This window comes from Hemitrygon akajei, chromosome 6 (genome assembly GCF_048418815.1).
Source record: "Hemitrygon akajei chromosome 6, sHemAka1.3, whole genome shotgun sequence".
NCBI lineage: Eukaryota > Metazoa > Chordata > Chondrichthyes > Myliobatiformes > Dasyatidae > Hemitrygon > Hemitrygon akajei.
Window position 1 is genome coordinate 35,454,290 of NC_133129.1, and position 25,338 is coordinate 35,479,627.

Consider the following 25,338-nt stretch of genomic DNA (forward strand, 5'->3'; position numbering starts at 1 on the left):
AGTAAGTTCATTATCAAAGCATATAGCTATATATCATATATAATATTGAGATTAATTTTCTTTTTGCAGTCACCCAGAGGAAAACAGAAATCCAAAAGGGCTGAAATCAGGACTGAAGGTGATATTTGAATGGACACAGTATAATGAATAAGGTAGATGATCTTGTAGCACAGTCAAGAGATTGGCAGGTATGACATTTTGGGTACTGTCGAGTCATGACTTACAGGAGGTTATAGTTGGGAGCTTAACATCCAAGGATACACATGGTATCAGAAGGACAGGCACGTAAGAAGAAAGGATGGGGGGGGGGGGTGGGCTCTGTTGGTAAAAAATTAAATCAAATTTTTAGAAAGAGGTGATGTAGGATCAGAAGATGTAGAATCCTATGAGTAGAGTTAAGAAACTGCAAGGGTAAAAACACCGTGATGAGAGTTATATACTGGCCGGTGAACAGTAGCAGAATGTGGGCTACAAGTTGTAACGGGAAGTAGAAAAGGAATGTCAAATGGCAATGTTATGATAGTCATGGGGGATTACACTATGCAGGTAGATTGGGAAAATCAGGTTGGTGCTGGCTCTCAAGAGGGAGAATTTGTAGAATGTCCATGACATGGCTTTTCTGAACAGCTTGTAGTTGAGCTCACTAGGACATTAGCTATTCTGGATTGAGTGTTGTGCAATGTGCTGGATTTGATTAGGGAGTTTAAGATGAAGGAGCCCTTAGGAGACAGTGATCATAATACACTATAATAGAATTCACTTTGCTATTTGTGAGGGAGAAGCTAAAGTCAAATGTATCAATATTATAGAGGAGTAAAGGTAATTACAGAGGCATGAGAGTGGAGCTGGATAGATACATCCTAATAAAAAGTAGTCTTCTAAAGGCAGGATGATGCAACTGTGGCTGACAGGTGAAGTCAAAGCCAACATAAAAGCAAAAGAGAGGGCATATAATAGAGTAAAAATTAGTGGGAAGTTAGAAGATTGGGAAACTTTTAAAAATCAACATAAGGCAACTAAAAAGCCATAAGGAGGGAAAAGATGAAACATGAAGGTAATCTTGCCAATAATATCAAAGAGAATACCGAAAGATTTTTCAGTTACATAAAGAGTAAAAGAGAGGCGAAAGTATCATACCACTGGAAAATGATATTCGAGAGGTAGTAATGGGGGACAAGGAAATGGTGAATGAACTGAACAAGTATTTTGCATCTGTTTTCACTGTGGAAGAAATTTGAAATATGCCGGAAGGTTGAGAGTAAGGGGATAGAAATGAATGCAGCTGCTATTACTAGAGAGGAAGTGCTTGGGAAGCTGGAAGTTCTGAAGGTAGATAAGTCACTTGGAACAGATGGACTACACCTGAAGGTTCTGAAAGAAGTAGCTGAAGATATTGTGGAGGCATTAGTGAAGATCTTTCAAGAATCAGTTTGGAGGACTGGAAATAGTAAATAGGAAAATAGGAAAACTCCACTAATCAAGAAGGGAAGGAGGCAGACGAAAAGAACAGTGCAGGGTCCATTGTTATTTGTCATCTATATCTATGATCTGGATGATAATGTGGTAAATTGGATCAGCAAAACTGCTGATGATACAAAGATTGGAGGTGTAGTGGACAGTGAGGAAGGTTTTCAAAGCTTGCAGTGGGATTTGGACCAGCTGGAAAAATGGGCTGAAAAATGGCAGATGGAGTTTAATGCAGACAAGTGTGAGGTATTGCACTTGGGAAGGACAAACCAAGGTAGAACATACAAGGTAAATGGTAGGGCACTGAGGAGTGCAGTATAACAGAGGGATCTGGGAATACAGATAGATAATTCCCTAAAAGTGGTGTTACAGGTGGATAAGGTCGTAAAGAGAGCTTTTGGTACATTAGCCTTTATAAATCACAGTATTGAGTATAAGAGTTGGAATGTTATGGTGAGGTTGTATAAGACATTGGTGAGGCCGAATTTGGAGTATTGCGTGCAGTTTTGGTACCTAATTACAGGAAGGATATTAATAAGGTTGAAAGAGTGCAGAGAAGGTTTACAAGGATGTTGCCAGGACTTGAGAAACTGAGTTACAGAGAAAGGTTGAACAGGTTAGGATTTAATTCCCTGGAGCATAGAAGAAGGAGGGGAGATTTGATAGAGGTATATAAAATTATGATGGGTATAGATAGAGTGAATGCAAGCAGGCTTTTTCCACTGAGGCTAAGGGAGGAAAAAAAACCAGAGGACATGGGTTACGGGTGAAGGGGGAGAAGTTTAAAGGGAACATTAGTGGGGGCTTCTTCACACAGAGTGGTGGGAGTGAGCTGCCAGATGAAGTGGTAAATGCGGGCCCACTTTTAACATTTAAGAAAAACTTGGACAGGTACAAGATTTGTATGTCAATGATTTGGATGATGGAATTGTTAGGTTTGTGGCCAGCTTTTCAGATGATATGAACATAGGTGGAGCAGCAGGTAGTGTTGAGGAAGCAGAAGGACTTGGATTAGGAGAGGTGTATGGAGGGATATGGTCCAGGTGCAGGTCAGTGGGACTAGGCAGAAAAATGGTTCAGTACAGCCAAGAAGGGCTGAAGGGCCTGTTTCTATGCTGTAATGTTCTATGGTTCTTTGGAAATTATAGGCCAGTTAGCCTGACCTTAGTACTTGGGAAGATGTTGGAGGCGATTATTAAGGTATGAAGGTTTGGGTACTTGGAGGCACATGATTAAATAGGGCAAAGTCAGCACGGTTTTTTTTTTTGAGGGAAATCTTGTCTGAAAAATCTGTTGGAATTCTTTGAGGAAATAACAAGCAGAATAGACAAAGGGGAAATGGTGGATGTTGTGTACTTGGATTTTCAGAAGGCCTTTGGCAAGGTGCCACACATGAGACAGCTTAACAAGGTACGAGCCCATGGTATTACAGGAAAGATACCAACATGGATAAAGCAGTGGCTGATTGGCGGGAGGCAAAGTGTGGGAATAAAGGAAGCCTTTTCTGATTGGCTGCTGGTAACTAGTGGTGTTCCATAAAGGTCAGTGTGTGATCACTTTTTAATTTGTATGTCAATGATTTGGATGATGGAATTGTTAGGTTTGTGGCCAGCTTTTCAGATGATATGAACATAGGTGGAGCAGCAGGAAGTGTTGAGGAAGCAGAAGGACTTGGATTAGGAGAATGGGTGAAGAGGTGGCAGACAGAATCCAGTGTCAGGAAGTGTATAGTCATGCTCTATGGTAGAAGGAATAAAAGCGTAGACTATTTTCTAAATGGGAAGAGTTTGGGAAAATGGGAAAAATCCAAGGTACAAGTAGACTTGGGAGTCCTTGTGCAGGATTCCATAAAGGTTAAGCTGCAGGTTGAGTCAGTGGTGAGGAAGCAAATGTAATGTTTGCATTCATTTTGGGAGGACTAAAATACAAAAGCAAGAATGTAATACCGAGGTTTTATAAGGCACTGGTGATGCTTCACCTGGGAGTACTGTGATCAATTTTGGGCCCCTTATCTAAGAAAAGATGTGCTGACATTAGAGAGAATTCAAACAACATTCATGAAAATTATTCCAGGATCATATGAGGAGTTTGATGGCTCTGGGCCTGTACTCGCTGGAATTTAGAAGAAGGGTGGGGGGAATCTCATTGAAACCTAGCAAATGTTAAAAGGCCTGGATGGAGTGGATGTGAAAAGGATGATTCTTATTATGGGGGAAGTCAAGGACCAGAGGGTATAATCTCCAAATAAGGGATGACCATTTAGATGGAATTACCGAAAGTGTGTGACTGATTCCTGGTAGTCAAAAAGCTAAGAAATCCTACTAAAAACATCACTAAAAATATCTTTTCTGAAGTAAATTGTGTTAACTTATCGTTGCAAACAGTGAAGGAGAGTTGGGCAAAGTCAGCGGTGCTTTGGCAGGATAGATTAGAGGGCTCATCTAGGGAGACTGTTTGGGTGGAATTGAGGAATGGGAAAGGTGTAGTAACACTTATAGGGGTGTATTATAGACCACCTAATGGGGAGCGAGAATTGGAGGAGTAAATTTGTAAGGAGATAGCTGATATTTGTAGTAAGCACAAGGTTGTGATTGTGGGAGATTTTAATTTTCCACACGTAGACTGGGAAGCCCATTCTGTAAAAGGGCTGGACAGTTTGGAGTTTGTAAAATGTGTGCAGGATAGTTGAGCAGGAAGTGTGCAGCAAGTGTGAGGTGCTACATTTTGGTAGGAATAATCCAAATAGGACATGCATGGTAAATGGTAGGGCATTGAAGAATGCAGTAGAACAGAGTGATCTAGGAATAATGGTGCATAGTTCCCTGAAGGTGGAATCTCATGTGGATAGGGTGGTGAAGAAAGCTTTTGGTATGTTGGCCTTTATAAATCAGAGCACTGAGTATAGGAGTTGGGATGTAATGTTAAAATTGTACAAGGCATTGGTAAGGCCGAATTTGGAGTATTGTGTACAGTTCCGGACACCGAATTATAGGAAAGATGTCAACAAAATAGAGAGAGTACAGAGAAGATTTACTAGAATGTTACCTGGGTTTCAGCACCTAAGTTACAGGGAAAGGCTGAACAAGTTAGGTCTTTATTCTTTGGAGCGTAGAAGGTTGAGTGGGGACTTGATAGAGGTATTTAAAATAACGAGGGGGATAGATGGAGTTGACATGAATAAGCTTTTTCCATTGAGAGTAGGGGAGATTCAAGCAAGAGGACATGATTTGAGAGTTAGGGGGCAAAAGTTTAAGGGTAACACAAGGGGGAATTTCTTTACTCAGAGAGTGGTAGCTGTGTGGAATGAGCTTCCAGTAGAAGTGGTAGAGGCAGGTTCGGTATTGTAATTTAAAGTAAAATTGGATAAGTATATGGATAGGAAAGGAATGGAGGGTTATGGGCTGTGTGCGGGCCAGTGGGACTAGGTGAGGGTGAGTGTCAGCACGGATTAGAAGGGCCGAGATGGCCTGTTTCCGTGCTGTAATTGTTAATGTTTATATGTAAACAGATAATACTGTGAACATGAGCTGCAGAGTCCCCGAAAGTGATTTCACAGGCTGTAGAGTCAATTCAGTGCAGAGGTATGTGAAGCCCGATGGCCAGAGGTGCTTCACAAACCTGGTGGTTGGAGACCCAAGACTTCTGCACTTCATGCTTGATGGTAGTAGCAAGAGAGGAACAATTCAACAATTGTTCATCATACCACTCCAGTCAAGATATTACTTGAGTAATGGCAAAGCTGTATCTACAACCTTCTGAAGCCTCTCATAATCCTGTGAATTGGAGACTTGATGTCAGGCTGTAATACAACCTATCAGAATGCTCACCACAATACAGCTATAGAAATTTGCAAGTGTTTTTGGTGACATGCTAAATCTTCTCAGACTCCAAATAAAGTAGAGCTGCTGGTGTGTCTTTGTGATTGCACGAATGTGTTGGGCCCAGTATAGACACCCCAAAATGTTGATGTTCAGGAACTTAAAACTGTTCACTGTTTCCATCACTGACCCCCTCAATGAGGACTGGTGTGTGTTCTCCCAACTTCCCCTTCCTAACATTCATAATCAGTTCCTTCATCTTGGTGGTACTGAGTGCAAGATTGTGACACCACTCAATCAGCCGATCTAGTTCACGCCAGTACACCTCATCACCATCTGAAATTTTACCAACAGCAGTGGTTCATCTGTGTATTTATAGATGGCATTTTAGCTGTGTTTAGCTACACAGTTGAGTGTAAAGGATGTCACACAGTGGGCTAAGACACATCTTTGAAGTGCATCTGTGTTGATTGTCAGTGAGGAGATGTTATCAGTGATTTGTACTGTGGTCTTGTGATGAGGAAGTAAAGGATCCAGTTGCAGAGGAAGGTACAGAAGCCCAGACTTAGAAGTCTGGTGATTAATACCAAAGGGGTGATAGTATTGAACTCCAAGCTATAATTGAGAAACAACTGTCTAATGTATGTTTTGCTTCTTTTCTAGGTGCTCCAAAGCAGAGTGGAGAGCTGGTGAGATTGTGTCTGCTGTAGACTTGTTGCAGAGGTAGGTGAATTGCAGTGGGTCCACGTGCTTGCTCAGGTCGGAGTTAACTCTTCCCTCTTAGACGTTGCCAAGTTTAATCACTGCACCACTGATAGTGGTTTCCAAACAGCAACATACAGTTCACAAAACTTAGAAGTATTGTAAGTCAGTAGTTTCTACCAAGACTCATTACCTGTTTGCTTCCACAACTCCAAACACTATTCGGTCAGCAGAGTTCGTTATTGCAGTGCAACACACATTCGGTTCATTTTTTAAACGTTTTTTAACCTATCAAAATAATTTTAAAATTTGTTTCGATTTACAAATACATAATAATCCATGAGTACATCGATATTTATATAACTTGTTTAAATTGTGAATTGATAAATTTGAATGTGCCATTAGTCAGACCAGACTTGAAGTATTGTGAACAGTTTTGGGCTCTTTAGTGTAAGAAAGAATGTACTGGTGTTGGAGAGAGTCCAGAGGAGGATCATCCGAGAATGAAAGGGTTAACATATGAGGAACATTTGATGGTTCTGAGTACACGCTGGAGTTTAGAAGAATGGGGGTGGGGGGGGGGGGGGAATCTCATTGAAACCTATTGAATACTGATAGGCCTAGATAGAGTGGACGTGGGAAGGATGTTTCCTTTAGTAGGAGAATTTAGGACCAGAAGGCACAGCCTCAGAATACAAGGATGCCCCTTTAAAACAGAGTTGAGGAGGAATTTCTTTAGCCTGAACGTGGTGGATATGTGGCATTCATTGCCACAGGCAGTTGTGGGGGCCAAGTCATTGGGTATATTTAAAAAGGAGCTTTATAGGTTCTTGATTAGTAATGACATCAAAGGTTACAGGGGACATAATGGAATTGTGGAGCAGACTTGATAGATTGAATGGCCTAATTCTGCCCCTATGCTACATGATGTTTTTTTTTTAAATTTTTAAATTAGTTTTTCAAAACATTTTACAAAATTAAAAACCCCAAATCCCAGTGAGGAGCATTAATACAGAGCAAGGTTAAGCATACAATAACAATATGCTACAAAGGAAGAGAATTTAACAAAAAAGCACCTAAGTTAAAGACAAGTGAGCTTAGTGTCCTCCCCAAACCCCACAACACAAGAAAAAAAACAACAATTCCAGACCAACCACCACACAATATAGAGAGTATAAGTCCGGACAGTCAAACTCCCAGACTGTGAATACACTTAGCAACAGAGGATAATAATGCCTACTACCAGAAAAAAAAGGGAGCTGAAAGCAAGGGACTGAAAAGAAAAAAAAACCCTAGTCAAGAGGAAGGTTATGAAAGTACTCGATAAAAGGCCCCCAGACCTTATGGAACTTTAAATCCGAATTGAGAACTGAATAATGAATTTTTGAGGTCCAAGCAGGCCATAATGTCGTTAAGCCATTGCGCATGAGTGGGCGGGGCAACATCTCTCCATCTAAGGAGGATCAAGCATCTCGCCAGGAGAGAGGCAAAGGATAGTATTCGGTATTTGGTCGGACCCAGACATAAATCTGTCTCGCCCCAAAAACCGAACAGAGCAATTAAGGGGTTAGGTTCTAGGTGCTGATTCAGAATACCCGATAGTGTAGTGAAGACATCTTTCCAGAATTTCTCCAAGCTAGGACAGAACCAGAACATATGGATGAGAGAGGCCACGCCCCTCTTGCATTTATCACAGAGCGGACTAATGCCAGGGTAGAATCGAGATAGTTTAGATTTAGACATATGGGCTCTATGAACAATCTTAAACTGTAAGAGACAATGGCGAGCACAAAGAGAGGTTGAGTTAACCGATTTGAGAACTGAGTCCCAGCTCTCCTCGGATAAGGAGATATTTAAATCCTGCTCCCAGGCCATTTTAATTTTATCCACAGGGGCCCGTCGTAAGGCTGCTAGTTTATCTTGGATAATTAAAATTAAACCTTTACCTAGTGGATTAATGGAGAGAAATAGGTCCATAGCATTTTTCGCAGGCATTTCAGGAAAGTTAGGAATTAAAGGAGCAGTAAAGTGTCGGATTTGGAGATATCTGAAAAAGTGAGCGTTAGGCAGGTTGAACTTAACAGAGAGCTGTTGAAAAGAAGCGAAGCGGTTATCAATGAAGAGATCTTCAAAATGTCTAATGCCCTTCCTGTACCAAACATGGAATGCTGAATCGAACGTAGTAGGTAAAAAAAGGTGATTATGTGCGACAGGGCTAGAAATGGAAAACCCCTGGAAACCATAGCATTTCCTGAACTGAGCCCATATACGCAAAGTGTGTCTAACCAGAGGATTAGCTATTGATCTGGGCAGACTGCTAGGGAGTGCAGAGCCAAGAAGTGCAGATATGGATAATTCTTTAGTGGAGCTCAACTCCATTGCCACCCAGTTAGGGCACTCAGGTTGACCGTGGAAGAAAGACCAGAAGGCAGCACAACGTATATTAGCTGCCCAGTAATATAAGCGAAAGTTAGGTAAAGCCATGCCACCCTCTTTTTTAGATTTTTGGAGGTGGATTTTATTAATTCTAGAGCGCTTATTCTGCCACAGATATGACAAAATAATAGAGTCTAAGGAATCAAAAAAAGATTTAGGAATAAAAATTGGGATAGATTGAAATAAGTATAAAAATTTGGGGAGAACATACATTTTGACAACATTGATAACGACCTACCAAGGACATAGATAGAGGTGACCATTGTACCAGATTCTGTTTTGTAGCATATGAAAGATTGACAAAGTTTACATGATGTTTTATATGGTGTGCAAAAGGGTATTTAGTTAAATAGTAGCCATCTTAAATGCAATGAAATCTGACAAATTTGGGAGAGCGATTTAATAAAATGATTAAGGAATCTGTTTTAGTAATGCTTATGGGATCAATATTAGGAAAGCTGAGAATTGCCTCAGTTTATGACCAACTGAGAGAGATAGGCAAGAATTTGGTTTAATGCCTCATTGATAGGTTTATTTCTTCACCAAATGCACTGAAGTATCAGCCAGGATGGTGTGCTTGTGAATTTGGAATGAGACTTAAGACTCTGATAAGAGGTCATTGACCTAAAACATTAATTATTTTCCTCACTAATGCTGCCTAATCAATATCAAACTTGCAGCATATTGTGGCTGCCTAATTATGGCCATTAGTACAGAAACAAAATCAAAACTTTTCTTCATTTCTCCTCCACCCCCAACCCACTCACTTTCACTCCTGTTAGTTGGTATGGCAACTACATAATCACAAAATCTAGCACTGTGAAGTCAGACAACTAACATGCTACCACTGTAGTCTTAGTATCCATACTTGAACAAATTGGGGAAAAAAAAAGAACCCCTTATTTCTAAAACCTGAAAAGATTCTCCCAGCTGATCATCAGAAGACATGGTTCATGACAAAATGAATGTGTCTTTTCTTTTACCTTGCCAGCACACAAATCCCACAAAGTGACATAACTAACTTTCTCCGAATCATTGTAGTTAGACAGCACAAGATAGGTGCCACTGTTCGTCAGTGCTGCGTTGTGCAAGAACAACATAGATGACTTGTCTTCGAGAGTGTGTGAATGAGTCTCTGTTTCCAAATTAAAAACAGCAAGATGGTGTGCAAAGTAGGAGCAGACGACCACCTGAAACAAAGACAGCAGTTAGTGTGTTTCTATAAAATAGTTTTTCTTCTGTTCCTACCTTACATGTCACTGGAAACCACTCATACTGATGTTTAGCTCTTTGACTTTTCAGTCCTTTTTGATATTTAAAAATCAGACAAGCTAACTCAGAGCAGGTAAAATTAAATATCTTTGGAAATATATATGTGCTAGGCAGATTGCAGACTAATTGTCTTTCCTCTATCTCCCATGGCTTGCTGGCATCGTCATTTGAAAGCTAAGATCAATCAGGCACAGGATTGACATACATCAGACCAATTTAGGAGAAGCAAAATGTGGAGAACAAGTGTGGCCATTATATACTCAGTAAATAACTACAAATAAATCTCAGGCAACAGGAATGCATTTGGATCTCTTGTTTATAGGGCTATAGAATCACAATGTACCATTAACAATTAGAACAACTCCAAAAAACATTCCCATTGAGTTTGTATATGAATGTTGAAAATATTAATTCTTTCACTTTCTTCAATCTACTTTCATTCATGAACTACAGAGAAAATAAGCCTAAGGTAGATCAGGCAGGAAAATAAATTTTAAGCCAAAGATCAGATCAGCCATGATTAACTGAGCAAACTTAAGGGGCGTTATTCCTATTCCTACTACTATTTTTTCTTATGTGTTTGTCTCTCTGGTTTCTCTACATTACAGTATATAACTAACAAGAAGACCCATGTTTTCGTTGTGCTGGTACTCTTCAAACAACTACAAGCATTTACATCAAATTCTTACAAAGAAACATTTCAGTTCTTTTCATTTCCTGTGGTATAAAACCTCAGGTTTTGCCAGTAATGAAAGGTTCAAACTAATTTAGTAAATGGCCAAGCACAGAAAAATACTAATGAAAAGAAAAGTTACACTTAATATTGGGAAGGATAAGTAGCATTAGAATAATAAACAAACTAAAAAACAATTCTTGGTCCAAGATCAGTTCATAGGTTATGTAAATAAACACAAGTGTATGAAACAGGGTTGAAAAGACCAAACTGCAGGTGGTGGAAATTTGAAATTAAAAACTGAAAATATTATGAATAGTCAGCGGGACTGGCAGCATCTATGGAGAGAAAATTAAGCTCCCTCTTCATGGATGTTGCTTGATTTGCTGCATATCTCACTATTTTCCAGTCTTTATAGAGGGACTGGAAGTGGATGGTGAGAACAATTTCAAGTTCCTTTGTGTCAATATCTCTGCGGACCTAACCTGGTTGCACACATTGTTGCAGCTATAAAGAAGGCAAGACAGTGGCTATATTTCATTAGGAGTTTGAGGAGATTTGGTTTGTCACCTAAAACACTCAAAAACTTCTACAGATGTACCATGGTCAACATTCTGACTGGCTGAATCTCTGTCTGGTATGGGGGGGGTGGTGGGGTGGAGTGGTGTCTCAGGAAGGCGGCATTCCTCATTAAGGAACCCAATGTATTCAGAGAGCCGTGTCTGTCACGTGACAGCACTGCCCTCACCTGGTTGGAAGGCACACCACATGCCAATCAACATTTCACCCCTCCCAACTAATCAATGCACACTTAACCATTGGCCACCTTAATTGGATTAACCCATCAAGCACCAAGCCATTGGGCCCCCGGTGAATCACCTGGGCTGGACACTCCAGCCCCCAGACCTATAAAGGGTGCTACATGTGCTTGGTTCGCTCTCTTTTTGCCATCCTCGAGGGACCACCCTGCTTCACTCCAGGCTGAAGACTGCAATGCAGCGCTGGAGACACATGGTGAGCCATGCATTGAATAGGGTTTGGGAACGTCTATTGTTGTTTCTGTAGCAGAGAGCCGTGTCTGCCCAAAGTCAAGGGGTGGCGGGTATCGTAGTTACTTTTCCCTTGCTGGTATGTGTACCTGTACTCTGTCCCCACACCGTTTTCCCGTGTATTGTACTGTTGACTTGACTTTTCCCACGCTCGTCTATTCTAAGCGCGTTTGTGTGAATATTGTAGCCGCTTGTGTCGTTCCCAAGCTCTTCTCCCCTTGTAAATAAACTCCTTATTATTAAAACTGTGTGTCCAGAGCCCTTGAACCCAGAAGCCAAAGATTGTCTCATTTCCATCACAACACCCCACCACCCAGGACATGCCCTCTTCTCATTGTTACCATCAAGTAGGAGCTACAGAAGCTTGAAGGCACACACTCAAAGATTCAGGAACAGCTTCTTTTCCCTCTACCATCTGATTTCTAAATGGATATTGAACCCATGAACACTCTCACACTCCTTTTTTCACATTTCTGTTTTTGCACTTATTTTAACAACTATTTAATATACATATATTTACTGTAATTCAGTTTTTTCTATATTTATCATGTATTTCATTGTACTACTGCCTCAAAAAAAATTATTGACATATGCTGGTGTTATTAAACCTGATTCTGATTTTCTGTTTCTATTTCAGATTTCCAGTTCCATCAAAGGTCCATAAATCAGTCTCATTAACAATGATTTTCTCTCCACACAATGTGAGGTAACAGGATGCACAGGATCACAGAACGAAGACACCTTGCAAAGCAGTCACCCAGTCTGTACGTAGTTTCGCTGATTTAGAGGAAACCACATCCTGAGCATTGATTGCAATAGACAGGATTGGAAAAAGTAAAAGTGAATTGCTAATTCACCTGGAGAGAGTATTTGTAGACGGTGGGAAGGGAAGAGGTAAAGATTCTCTGTGTTTGTACAGGAGAGTGCTCTTAGAACAGGATTAGTTGGTGGGGATTGAAGAGCAGACCAGGAAATAATCCCTTAGGAATGCAAAATGGGACAATGAGGGGAAAACGCATCTTACTGAAGGTGATGTTAATAATTAAGATGATCCATTAAATTCAAATGCTGTGGGGTGAGAAGTGTGCTCCATCTTTGATCTGATCAAAAGGCAGTGAGAGCAGGGGCACAGGAAAAAAGATTAAAGATAGACTCTTTCTATCAGGACTAGAAAAGATATTGGTGGTGTTGTAGAGAGAGGTCATGAGAAAGGCTGTGCTGACTTCAGGGGGTGATAAGAACTGTGTCTCATATACCTCATTCTGCATTTTAAAAACAAACTTGTTTTCTCACTTTCTCTATTCCGATGAAGGGTCTTCAACTTGAAATTTTAGCTCTTCCTCTCTCTTCTGCCTGATCTACTGAGCATCTACAGCATTTTCTGGTTTTGTTTCAGATTTCCAACATCTGCAGATTGGATTTTCAGTTTGGTCTGGTGACTTCGATAATGAGTCATCTCCTTGAGGTTTTTCACCAGTCTTCAACTCAACTTTTCACAGGATTTTGAATCATGAACAGAAACTACAAGTCTGGATTGGGTAGTAGAATTTCACTGGGGTATACACGTATTTCTCACCTTCTCATTCCCACTTAGAAGATACTGATCAATGGGGTTGGATTTCTCTTTACAGAACTCTTGCAATATTGTGATTTCCTGCTTCACTTCCTTTTCCAGCCTTCTCTTTCGTGCAGTCTTGGTTTCATTACGTTTGTCCCACGGGGTCATAAAAGCTGAAATTAAACAGATTCATACACATTTGGAAGATTAGCCTGTGCTTATTGTTACCTGCACATCAGTTAGAGACTGATTTCACGATCAAATCCTCTTTTGGTTTCAGTGTTGACTCATGCTGAAATTTGTTTTTGTTGTCTCTTATAACTCCTCTGTCACTGCCTTTATGGTTGATAACTCCTAAACTAACTAATGGCTGCAAGGATGGAACTAAAGGCTCCAGGACTGAGAGGAGTACTCCCCTTGCCCACCTACTCTTCAATTTATTTAGATGATTTCTAAAGTCTTTTTCACACAAGACTGATCACAGTGAAAGGATTTGTTAAATATCTCCTGAGAACTTAATTAAAGCTATTTTTTCATCATCTCCTGCACTTAAGCATTTTGTAAGGGATAATCCCATCCATCCAAAATTATGGTGGGACAGAAGACTGCAGATGCTGGAATCTGGAGCAAAAGCAACATGCTGGGGGAACTCAATGGGCCAGGCAGCATCTGTGTAGAGAAATGAACATTCCATGTTTTGGGTTGAAACCCTTCATTTAGTGTTCTGGTATGTCGTTCAAGTTGCCAAGCTACAGGAGTGATATGATTGCCCTGGAGAGAGTACAGAGGAGCTTTACCAGAGTACTGCCATAATTTGAGGACTTTAGTTATAGAGAGAGTCTGCATTAGCTGGACTTGTTTTACATAAACAAAAGGGGGTTGAGGAGTGTGCCAATAGAGGTATATAAAATTATATGATGCCTAGGTAGGAAAGGTAGTCAGAAACTTTTTCCTGTGGCAGGGATAGGATATCAAGAACAAGAGGTTGTAGGTTGGGGGTAAGAGGAAGGAATTTGAAAGGGGATCTGAGGAGGAAGTGATTTTACCCAGAAAGTGGTTGAACAGCCTGCTAGAAGAAATGGTGGGGTCAGATACAATTACTATAATTAAGAGACTTACAGTAGGCAGGTAAAGTAGGATTATGGACCTAATTTAGGCAAATTGGATTAGTATGAATGGACAAAAAAAGTGTTGGACTGAAGGCTCTATTTGTTCTGCAAGACTCCATCTCTCAATGACATCATTCATTTTCACACAATAATCTCAAACCTCTTGATTCATAAAGTGCCCAGAACCTTCACTTAAAACATCACAATCTGTCTCCTCAAATTCTGTACTGTGCCTTATATTGAACAGCCAATTTAAATCTATATATTTGCATCTCATTTTCTCCCTGAATGAATGTAAGCTGAATCACTTGAAAACAAAATTCCATTCATGCTATTGCATTATACACCCCGTAGGATCGCAACCTTGTCGTGGTCGGGGGGCTTGTGTGTCTCATTAACCCTGAGAGCTATGCTGGCAGGAGATTCGTCTCCTGGTAGGGTCACCCAAGCCAGACAGGTCAAAGAGTAGAGGCCAGACTAAGAGCGATCCACTGGTCCTCCAGGTTGGGGGTTGGGCACAGGGCTAACAACCCAGTCCTGGAAAAAGACTTCTGTTACGGAAACAGAAGGGACCAAAACTACTACTAGGTATGATGGGCTTCCTGAGTCATCGGTAGATACTTGTATGAATGACAGTGGTGAGAGCTGAAAGGAAGTCACTGACAGGAAGACAGAAGTTCTGAATGCTAAATGTAGGACCAAGATAGGATTTTGGAATGTGCGAAATAAGTGAAAGTAGAAGAGGGAAAGAGAAAGACCCAAGAATACCTGGTGTTGAACTGTAGAGGGAGAGCTGAAGACCCTGCACTACACCTGGGGTACCATTCAGAAGCTAGGCCAGAACAAACAGGAGTGAAGGACCTTTGTTGCTGCCCTACATGCCACTAGGCATAACAGGCAGTAAGTATTGCATTACTTCAACATTAAATTTTCAAACTGGTTCCAATATTATTCCTTAATTATATAAGGGGAACTTTTCATAATTTACTCTGCTGCTGGTACCAGTGAACTGTATAAATGGCAGGGCTTGGTTACTTCTCAATAATTAACTTTAGTACCTCTGTTCCAGAATAAAAGATCCATACTCACAAAACCACATGGAATATCTTTACCTACAGAACTACTTGACCCTTTTCTTTTTCTCCACTTGATCAGAAGCTCTCTGTAGAAGACATCCTTTGAGTGAGAAGGAAGACCATTTAACAGGGGAAGTTGGTCTTTGTATGTGGGTCGGATCCGTTCTTTGATAAATCCAGTCTTCAAGTTGAAGATAACAAGGTGATCCCTTTCCACAAGCAAAGAAAAAAAGCACCCATTAATCTTCTAGTTTATCCAAAAATAATTGTTTTATTGAGCTTTTGTTTCTGTACAATATAATAGGCTGATTATCAATTGGATAAAAGGAGGCAATTCAAACAAATTTGCCAGCTACCAGCAATTTGCAGCTCAGATGATATTGGGCTACCAGGCATGCTCAGACAACAAACAGATGAGATATTGGCAATATATCTCTTGCCACGCTACCAGGCCCACCATTGTGTGGCATTGCAATTGTGCTGAAGGGAGATACTCAGAGAAGATCTCTGGGGGAAATGTCAAATATTAGAGGGCATGATTTAAGATGAAGGTGTCAGGGAAGTTTAATCAGAATCATGTTTTATATCACCGGCATATATCATGAAATTTGTTAACTTAGCAGCAGCAGTACAATGCATTACATGATAAATAAAAACAATTACATTATGTATATTAAATAGTTAAATTAAGGTAAGTAGTGCAAAAACAAATTTTAAAATAGTAGTGAGTTTGTGTTCATGGGTTCAGTGTACATTTAGAAATTGGATGGTAGAGGGGAAGAAGCTGTTCCTGAATTGGTGTGTGCCTTCAGGCTTCTGTACCTCCCTCCTGATGGTAATAATGAGAAGAGGGCATGCCCTGGGTGATGGAGGCCATTAAAGTTCAAACTAACAAACAGGAAAAAATCTGCAGATGCTGGAGGAACTCAGCAGGCCAGGCAGAATCTATAGAAAAAAGTACAGTTGACATTTAAGGCTGAAGCCCTTCAGCAGGACTAAACTTATTATCACCATATACTACCCTGAGATATATTTTCTCGTGAGCATTCACAGTAAATACAATAGAAATGAAATTTCTGTTGTGTTTCTTTGTATTTACTGAGGATGACACAAAAATACACACACACACACACACACAAAATGAGAGATGGACCAACAACCAGATTATGAAATGAGTATTTTTACATAGAGAGTTGCAGTTGGCTGCAGCATGCTGCCGGGGAAGTTGGTAGAACAGATCTGATAGCAAAATATAAGAGGCATTTAGACAGACATACGAACAAGGGGACATTGCTTTGTGGATCCAGAATTGGCTTGCCGACAGAAGGCAAAGAGTGGTTGTAGGTGGATTATATACTGCATGGAGGTCGGTGACCAGTGGAGTGCCTCAGGGATCTGTTCTGGGACCCCTACTCTTTGTGATTTTTATAAATGACCTGGATGAGGAAGTGGAGGGATGGGTTAGTAAATTTGCCGATGACGCAAAGGTTGGGGGTGTTGTGGATAGTGTGGAGGGCTGTCAGAGGTTACAGCAGGACATTGATAGGATGCAAAACTGGACTGAGAAGTTAAACCCAGTTAAGTGTGAGGTGGTTCATTTTGGTAGGTCAAATATGATGACAAAATATAGTATTAATGGTAAGACTCTTGGCAGTGTGGAGGATCAGAGGGATTTTGGGGTGCTACACAGGTTGACTCTGTGGTTAAGAAGGCATATGGTGTATTGTCCTTCATCAATCATGGAATTGAGTTTAAGAGCTGAGAAGTAATGTTACAGCTATATTGGACCCTGGTCAGACCCCACTTGGAGTACTGTGCTCAGTTCTGGTTGCCTCACTACAGGAAGGATGTGGAAGCCATAGAAAGGGTGCAGAGGAGATTTACAAGGATGTTGCCTGGATTGTGGAGCATGCCTTATGAGAATAGGTTGAGTGAACTCGGCCTTTTCTCCTTGGAGCGACGGAGGATGAGAGGTGACCTGATAGGGGTGTATAAGGTGATGAGAGGCAATGATCATGTGGATAGTCAGAGGCTTTTTCCCAGGGCTGAAATGGCTAGCACAAGAGGGCACAGTTTTAAGGTGCTTGGAAGCAGGTACAGAGGAGATGTCAGGGGTAAGTTGTTGTTTTTTTTTAAAAAACACTGAGAGTGGTGAGCACGTGGAATGGGCTGCCGGGGTCGGTGGTGGAAGTGGAAATGATAGGGTCTTTTAAGAGACTCCTGGATGGATACATGAAGCTTAGAAAAATAGAGGACTAGGTATTTCTAAGGTAAGGACATGTTCGGCACAGCTTTGTGGGCCAAAGTGCCTGTATTGTGCTGTAGGTTTTCTATGTTTCTATGTTTCAAAAAGAAATAGATATATATGGACTGGCTGTGCAAGCAGATATGATTGGTTTCATGGTCAGCACAGATAGTGGTTCAAAGGGCCTGTTCTTGTGCTGTACCACTCTATGTTCTAAAGTAAGTGGCAGTTCAAAACTGGGCATCAACAAGATGGTGTAGCAGCAGAAATGGACTACATCACAGGCAGAAGCCAGGAGCTCAAATCCTGTTCAATGAATAAAGCAAAAGTACCTGTTGAGAGCAGCACCAGGCAAACCTAAAAATGCAGTGCCAATCTGGTGACTGTTTGCTAAACAGAAAAGGCAGTATGCAACAGCCAGAGCTGGCAATCTCACAACCAATGCATCAAAGGTCTGCAGCACTTCCAGATCTAGCTGGCAATGCTGGGGACAACAGAGGAGAAGAAAATTTTCATCCTAGACCATAACATATAGGAGCAGAATTAGACCACTTTGCCCATTGAGACTGCTCTGCCAATTTTCCTCTCAGTCCCAATCTCATGCCTTCTCCCTGTATCCATTCATGCCCTGACCAATCAAGAATCTATCAACGTCTGCCTTAAATGCACATAAAGACTTGGCCTCCATATCTGCTTTTGGCAAAGAATTCCACAGATTCACCATTCTCTGGCTAAAGAAATTCCACCTAATCTCCATTCTACTCTATTCTGAGGCTGTGCCCTCTGGTCTTAAACTCTCTCACCATTGGGAACATTCTCTCCACATCCACTCTATCAATGCTTTTCACCATTCAACAGGTTTCACCCCTCATTCTTCTGAATTCCAGTGAATACAGCTCCAGAGCCACCAATCGCTCTTCATATGACAAGTCATTCAATCCTAGACTCTTTTGAACCCTCTCCAGTTTCAGCACATCCTTTCTAAGATAAGGGGCCCAACACTGTGCACAATACTCCAAGTGAGGTCTCACCAGTGCTTTATAAAGTCTTAACATTACATCCTTGCATTTACATTCTAATCCTCTTGAAATGATTGCTAACATTGTACTGTATTTGCCTTCCTTGCCACAGACTTAATCAGCAATTTAACCTTTAGGGAATCCTGCATAAGGACTCCCAAATCCCTTTGTGTCTCAGTTTTTTTTATATTTTCCCTCCATATAGAAAATCGTCAACCCTTTCATTTCTTCTATCAAAGTGCATGATCGTCCAATTCCCGAATGTATTCTATCTGCCATTTCTTTGTCTATTCTCCTAATCTGCCCAAGTCCTTCTGTAGCTTATTTCCTCAGAACTAGCTGCCTCCCCACCTATCTTCATATCATCTGCATTTTGGCAATAAACTCTTCAATTCCATCTTCCAAATCATTAACATGTTACATAAAAAGAATCGGTCCCAACATGGACCACTGTGGAACACCACTAGTCACTGGCAGCCAACCAGAAAAGGCTCCCTTTATCCCCACTCTTTGCCTCCTGCCAATTAGCTACTGCTTTATCCATGCTAGAATCTTTCCTGTAATACCAAGGGCTCGTAGCTTGTTAAGCAGCCTCATGAATGGCCCCTTCTGAAACTCCAAGTATACAACATGAACTGATTATTTCCTGCTTGTTATTTCTTCAAAGAATTCCAACAGGTTTTTCAGGCAAGATTTTCCCTTGAGAAAATCATGCTGACCATGGCCTATTTTATCATGTGCATCCAAGTGCCCAGAGACTTCATCCTTCATAATCAACTCCAACAATTTCCCAGCCACTAAGGTCAGACTAACTGGTCTATAGTTTCCTTTCTTCTGCCTCTCTCCCTTCTTGAAGAGTGGAATGACATTTGCAATTTCCCAGTCTTCCACAACCATTCCAGAATCTAGTGATTCTTGAAAGATCATTACTAGTGTCTCTACAATCTCTTCAGTTACCTCTTTCAGAACTCTGGGGTGTACATCATCTGGTCCAGGTGACTTATCTAACTTTCAGTTTCCAAAGAACCTTCTGTCTAGTTATGCTAACTTCACACACTTCATGCACTCTGATATCTGGAACTCCCACTATACTGCTAGTGTCTTCCACAGTGAAGGCTAATGCAAAATACTTAGTCATTTTGTCCATTTCCTTGCCTCCCATTGCTACCTCTCCAGCAGTCCAATAACCACCTTCATCTCACTTTTACACATGTATCTTTAAAAAAAAAACTTTTGGTATCCTCTTTAACATTATTGGCTAGCTTACTTTCGTATTCCATCTTTACCTTATTAATAACTTTTTTAGTTGTCTTCTGTTCGGTTTTTAAAAGCTTCCCAATCCTCTAACCTCCCACTAATCCTTGCTCTATTATATGCCCTCTCTTTATCTTTTATGTTAGGCATTGACTTCTCTTGTAAGCCACAGTTGTCATCTTTCCTTTAGAATACTTCTTCCTGTTTGGGATGTCCTTTGCCTTCTGAATTGCTTCTAGAAATTCCAGCCATTGTTGCTTTGCCGTCATCCAACTAGTGTTCTTTTCCAATCAATTCTGACCAACTCTTCTCTTAGACCTCTGTTATTCCCTTTACTCGATTATAATACTGATACATCTGACTTTAGCTTCTCAATAACAGCAGGTCCCAGCACACAAGTGCTAAAGATAAAGCATTCCAGAAGTACTGATTGGGTGATTCACCTTGACTTCCTCCTGAGATTCCCAGTATGACAGAAGCTGGTCTTCTGCTTATTTGATTAACTTCAAGGATAAGGGGCCAGACAAGATCACAGCAGCAGCTTAGCCATCTTTAGCTGCTTCATCATTGACCTTCCTTCCATCATAAGGTCAGGAGAAGAGATGTTCACTAATGGTTTCAAAATGTTCATTTCCACTCCCACGTCAATTCAACATTTAGGTCTGGGCTGACAAATTATGTGTTTTCCAAAATTGTTTCAATCTTGATGATAAGAACATTTTAAAGTAAAAGGTGATAAAGCTTTGACAATAGCAAATAATCAAAAGGTCTTCAGGGTGTACTGGGCATGTGCACCTCCTTAAGTCCCATCTCACTGGAAGCCAGCTCTGTTACAGAATACCAATCAGGTTCATGGAGTAAGCCTGCTCAGCCCTCCAGATTCCTATGTAGGTACCACTTGAATTGACCCTGGGCAATGGGAAGGATCCAATATGATGTGGCCCCACAAGTTATATCCTACTTCCTTATGACAATGGCAGAAGTCATAAGGCCATTATCACAACTGGTCACTTCTCACTGCTATACCATTCCTCCACTTATTTCTGTTATCTATTTTCTCTCACATGCCCATCAACTTATCACCAACTTTACCAGCGCCCACTCACACTTGTAATTTGCAGAGCCTAACTAATCTATCAACCAAGAACACAGTGGGTCATGGTAAATTTGATTCCATCACCAACATGCCAAGATAAATATTTAATTTTAAGATCCACAATGAGGATTTGGTCCAGTATCATTCTACTGATGCTCAATATGTGACAGATGGCAATAAATTTCATAAGTTTCACATCAGTCCAAGCTGGAGTCAATGGACCTTCAGATATGCTTTGGAAGTACTTTTACTGGGAATATACCTATGCCCCTTTGCATGGATTTTAAATAATAAAGCAATGTAAAAATGTTTATCTTAAAAATTTCCTGCACAGCAAGTGTGAATGCATAACAAGACATAGCATCAATAAAATGTAGAGAAATGCTCTGTCAGAATCAAACTTGTCCTTTCACAGCAGTAGTTGATTATCTAAGAGAACCTGCTATTAACCCAATGTCTTGCTTCGTCTGTACAAAAGACTAACAGTTCACAGGCATTAAACACGCTCCATTTCAATGAGGAGCCTGACCTATCATTTGATTTTGTATACTATAACCCAAGGAGAAATGAATATATTTTCAACTTTTAATTGCATTTCAAAGTATTTGTCACTTGTAAGTACATCCTCACCTGTATTCAGATAACCCAAGGAGTAGTTCCCCTTCCAAGATTCTGTATTCATGTTTAGGGCTTGGGATAATGTACAGGCCAGTCAACTTTGTTGTGTATTTTTTCTTTAGAAGATCATACATCAGGAGAGTCTGAAATAAACAAAGTAAATGATAAATTTACAAGATTATTCCATACTGAAAACTGGAAGAAAAACAGAAGTTAATGAAATGCTCAGTAGGTTCAGGCTAATAATCATGGGCAGAAAAAGTGCAAAGGTTTAAACGATCTTTTTATCAGACTGTGAGAAAATAGTTGGATGGGAGTAATTGGAGAAAGTATTGGCAGAGAATGTAGTCATTGTGATGGGACTGGAAAAAATGGAATAGACTTTTCAATGAGAGGAAATGGATACTCAGTAAGGACAAGGTGTATCACCCAAGCAGATAGGAGCAGCAAGGTGAATGTTGGGAAAGTAGAGTCGTGCATCATCCGTTAACAATCCTTCAAGGTCATCTTTGGGATTTATCACTAAGGGGTAAATTGTAGAAAATGAACAGACGAGAGCCATTATAACTTAGTGAATAGTCTTAATCACAGTGATAAAGGTCACGGAGTCTTGAATATTTGAGTTTGAGTGGAATTGAAGTCAAAGTGATGAAGAATAAATTATGGGGCAAAGAGATAACAAGAACAACTTACAACAAAGTACACCAAGGATTTTGCAGACAAAATTTGACATGTCTCATATTTCCAAACAGAGAAGTTACTGCATATCACAATCAGAATTATTATCACTGTCTTATGACATGAAATTTGTTGTTTTGTGGCTGCAGTACAGTGCAAGACATAAACAAATTTCACAGTATGACCAAATACTTAGTTAAACTTGTAGATATTTAGGAACAGCTTTTTTAATATAGGGATGTTTAGGATTTCATAATTAACAAGGAATCCAGGTGCTGCTTTAGACAGCAACTGGATGGGACTGGACATTGCAGGACGATGGAAGTGGCTAAGCTACAAAAAAAGCCCTGATTTGCATTATTGAACTCCAGTGTTCACACAAATAATCTGAGCTACTAATATCTAGAGAACATGCAACCACTCATAATTGGACCTTTGTAGCATTTTATGGGCTAGATTTTCTATCTCCAAGCAATATACTGAATTTCCATGAGGTAAGCTTAGGCTGGGATCTAATTAATGGCATAGAGGATAAAATTTGGTGTAAATCTTGTCAATGCTACATACCTCTTCCAATTTTCTTTTGGTTGAAAAGGATGCTTTCAACTATTTTATATGGTCAGTGCTATCCCACTGAATCACACTATATTTTTCACCAAATCCAAGTTGATCATATATATAATTTTGCTTTAGAATAGTCAAAGGAAATAAAAGACAGATATAAGTACCTGGAAAATGGGCCGAGGTGTTTCAGCATGAGTGGTTGTGCCTTTATCAGAAAGGATGTAGAGTTTTGTATCCCTCACTAGTACAATGTTTGTACTGTCAACCAAACCCCTCTCCATTTGGACTGCCTGGCCCTTATACTTGGATTTTCTTATGTTCCAGATCGATATAACTTCAGAATTTAAGCTCCTGCATACAGCATAACTGAAAAAAGTAATACAGAAATATAAAAATCTAAGGAATAAACACTTTTTGTACAGAACCTTTTATTTCCTGTTTTAAAATAACACAGAAGTAAATTAATGTTAGTTCCTAGAGATGGAATTACAGGTGGATTCTCTTTTCCCTGTTTTCTAGTCCAGGTCACATTCTCAAAGATTTATGCTGTTCCTGAAAATTTGTGATCAACTGCAGAAATGTACATGATACCTAGAATGATAAAAAACATCATGAGCATTATTTTAATAAGTATTAGCAAAACCATCACATGAATGTAATTAGGCACAAAAGTTGTCCACTTAGACCAAAAATGAAAATAGTCATAAATGAAATTTTTTGGAAAAACCTTGTAGATGCAGAAAATTGGAAATAAAAGCAGAAAATGCTGGGAAAATTCAACATGCCAAACAATATCTTATGCAGATAAAGAGAAACAGATAACAGTTCAGTCAGATCCTTCATCAGCACTGAAGAAGAGAGAAACAAGCAGTGTAGGAGACAGGAGGTGTGGAGGGTAGTGGATGGAACAAGAGAATTTCTCTGACAGGATGAAAGAATGTGGTATTAAAGAGGTAGTTAAGCTCTAACGTGTTCCTAATTTTAGTTTTTTTAAATTTAGAGGTGCAGCGCAGAACTGGCCTTTCCAGCCCACCGAGCCGAGCCGTCCAGCGGCTCACCAATTTAACCCTATAGCTCAATCACAGGACAATTTACAATGACCAATCAACCTACTAACCGTTAAGTTTTTGGACTGAGAGAGGAAACTGGAGTACCTGGAGGAAGTCCATGCACACACAAGAAGGACGTATAAACTTTCTTATAGAGGACGCTGGAATTAAACTCCAAAGTCCAACGCCTTGAGCTGTAACAGTGTCGCGCTAATTTCTATGGTACTGTGGCGCTAATGTTGCACACTTTATTTAACAACCGGCCTGCTGGGACATGGTAGGCCTAAGATTACAAAGGAAGAAAGAAGAATAAAGGAATGGGATGTCAAGTGGCCTGTTTGATATCAAGAGCAGGAAAATGTGAGTTATCTAAAGTTCTAGAATTTATATTGAGTCCTACAGGTTACCATGTGCATAAGGTGTGGTGGTGCTCTTCAGGCTTCTGTTGGGCCTTGTTGTAACAGTGCATCAGAGGGGTCAGAGTTTGAGAGGGATGGGGAATTAAAGTAGCAGGTAATTAGAAGCAACAGTTCACTCCTGCATGCTGAGTGCAGGTGTTCCACAAAGTGGTCATCCACTCTGCATTTGGCTTCTTCAATGTATCATACAACAATCACATTGTGACCACCAAGTCCAGTACACTGGATTGGAAGGGATGCAGAGGATTTGGAAAACTGTTTGGGAAGGGAAGAAGTGGAAGGACAGGTGTTACACCTCCGATGGTTGTGTGAGAGTGTGCCATAAAATAGGTGGTGGTTGGCAGAGAGGAGTGGAACAAGGAGTAACAACTGGATCAATCTCTCCAAATTGTTGAAGCTAGTGAAAATTGTAACAAATGATCCACTGAATGCAGAGGCTGGAGGGTGGAAGGTAAGGACCAGGAGATCTCTGTTCTAGCTCAGGAGCGTTGGATCTAACATTTAGCCATATTCATCATCATTATAGACTGTGTTGTATGACGTGGGCAATCATGGTCTATGATCTGTCTTTGCCTGTGGGGAAGAGCCCCTTCACACTGTTGTTCTTATTCTTTTCTTATCCATGACCTTGATTGTACTCGGCAAATTTTCTACAGAAGTGGTTTGCCATTGCCTTCTCCTAGGCATTGTCTTTACAAGACGGGTGACCCTGGCCATTAACAATACTCCTCACAGATTGTCTGCTTGGCATCAGTGGTCATATAACCAGGACCTGTGATATGCACCAGCTGCTCATACGACCATCCACCACCTGCTCCTATGGCTTCATGTGACCCTGATCTGGGGGGGGGGGGGTGGCTAGGCAGGTACCACACTTTGCCCAAGGGAAAAGCGCCATACACCTCCTTTGGTAGAGAGGTATCCCCACCCCACCAACTATGTTACATTCTGCATAAGATAAACAGTGCAGGGCCCTCCAGATAAAGATAGGGTTCCATTCATGAACCAAACTGGTCATAAATCAGAAAGGAACAGAACAGCTGTGACAGGACAGTGAGAAAGCACAGGGGACATCAAACAGGCGTGAGAAGAGTAGCCATCAGCTGGCCTCACTGACTCAGTGAGTAAGCATGTCTGCTCAGTGGTCCCACCTCTGCCTGGGTTGACCCAACCCCTAATTGTTCTGGGCTAAGTGGATGTAGTGTACCTCGATTTTCAGAAGGCATTTGATAAGGT

The 25,338-nt window shown here is 40.6% G+C and overlaps 1 protein-coding gene and 1 long non-coding RNA gene across 3 annotated transcripts in view; one reads left to right on the forward strand and one right to left on the reverse strand.

Moving 5' to 3' along the window:
* LOC140728947 (uncharacterized) overlaps positions 1-25,338 on the reverse strand; it is a 143,177-nt gene that overhangs the window by 6,354 nt on the left and 111,485 nt on the right. The window contains exons 26-31 of the mRNA XM_073048077.1: positions 22,799-23,000; positions 21,405-21,535; positions 15,197-15,369; positions 12,994-13,148; positions 9,407-9,613; positions 6,181-6,275 (exon numbers count right to left, since the gene is read on the reverse strand). Of these exons, the coding sequence (XP_072904178.1) occupies positions 6,181-6,275; positions 9,407-9,613; positions 12,994-13,148; positions 15,197-15,369; positions 21,405-21,535; positions 22,799-23,000 (963 nt within the window). The remainder of the gene's footprint in view (positions 1-6,180; positions 6,276-9,406; positions 9,614-12,993; positions 13,149-15,196; positions 15,370-21,404; positions 21,536-22,798; positions 23,001-25,338) is intronic.
* Positions 56-24,927, forward strand: LOC140728948 (uncharacterized). 2 transcript variants are annotated; one of them, XR_012099219.1, is made up of 4 exons: positions 56-118; positions 5,949-6,008; positions 12,055-12,181; positions 23,635-24,927. It is a non-coding gene; the product is annotated as an uncharacterized lncRNA (long non-coding RNA). The 2 variants fall into 2 exon arrangements; XR_012099218.1 differs by having other exon boundaries at positions 85-188.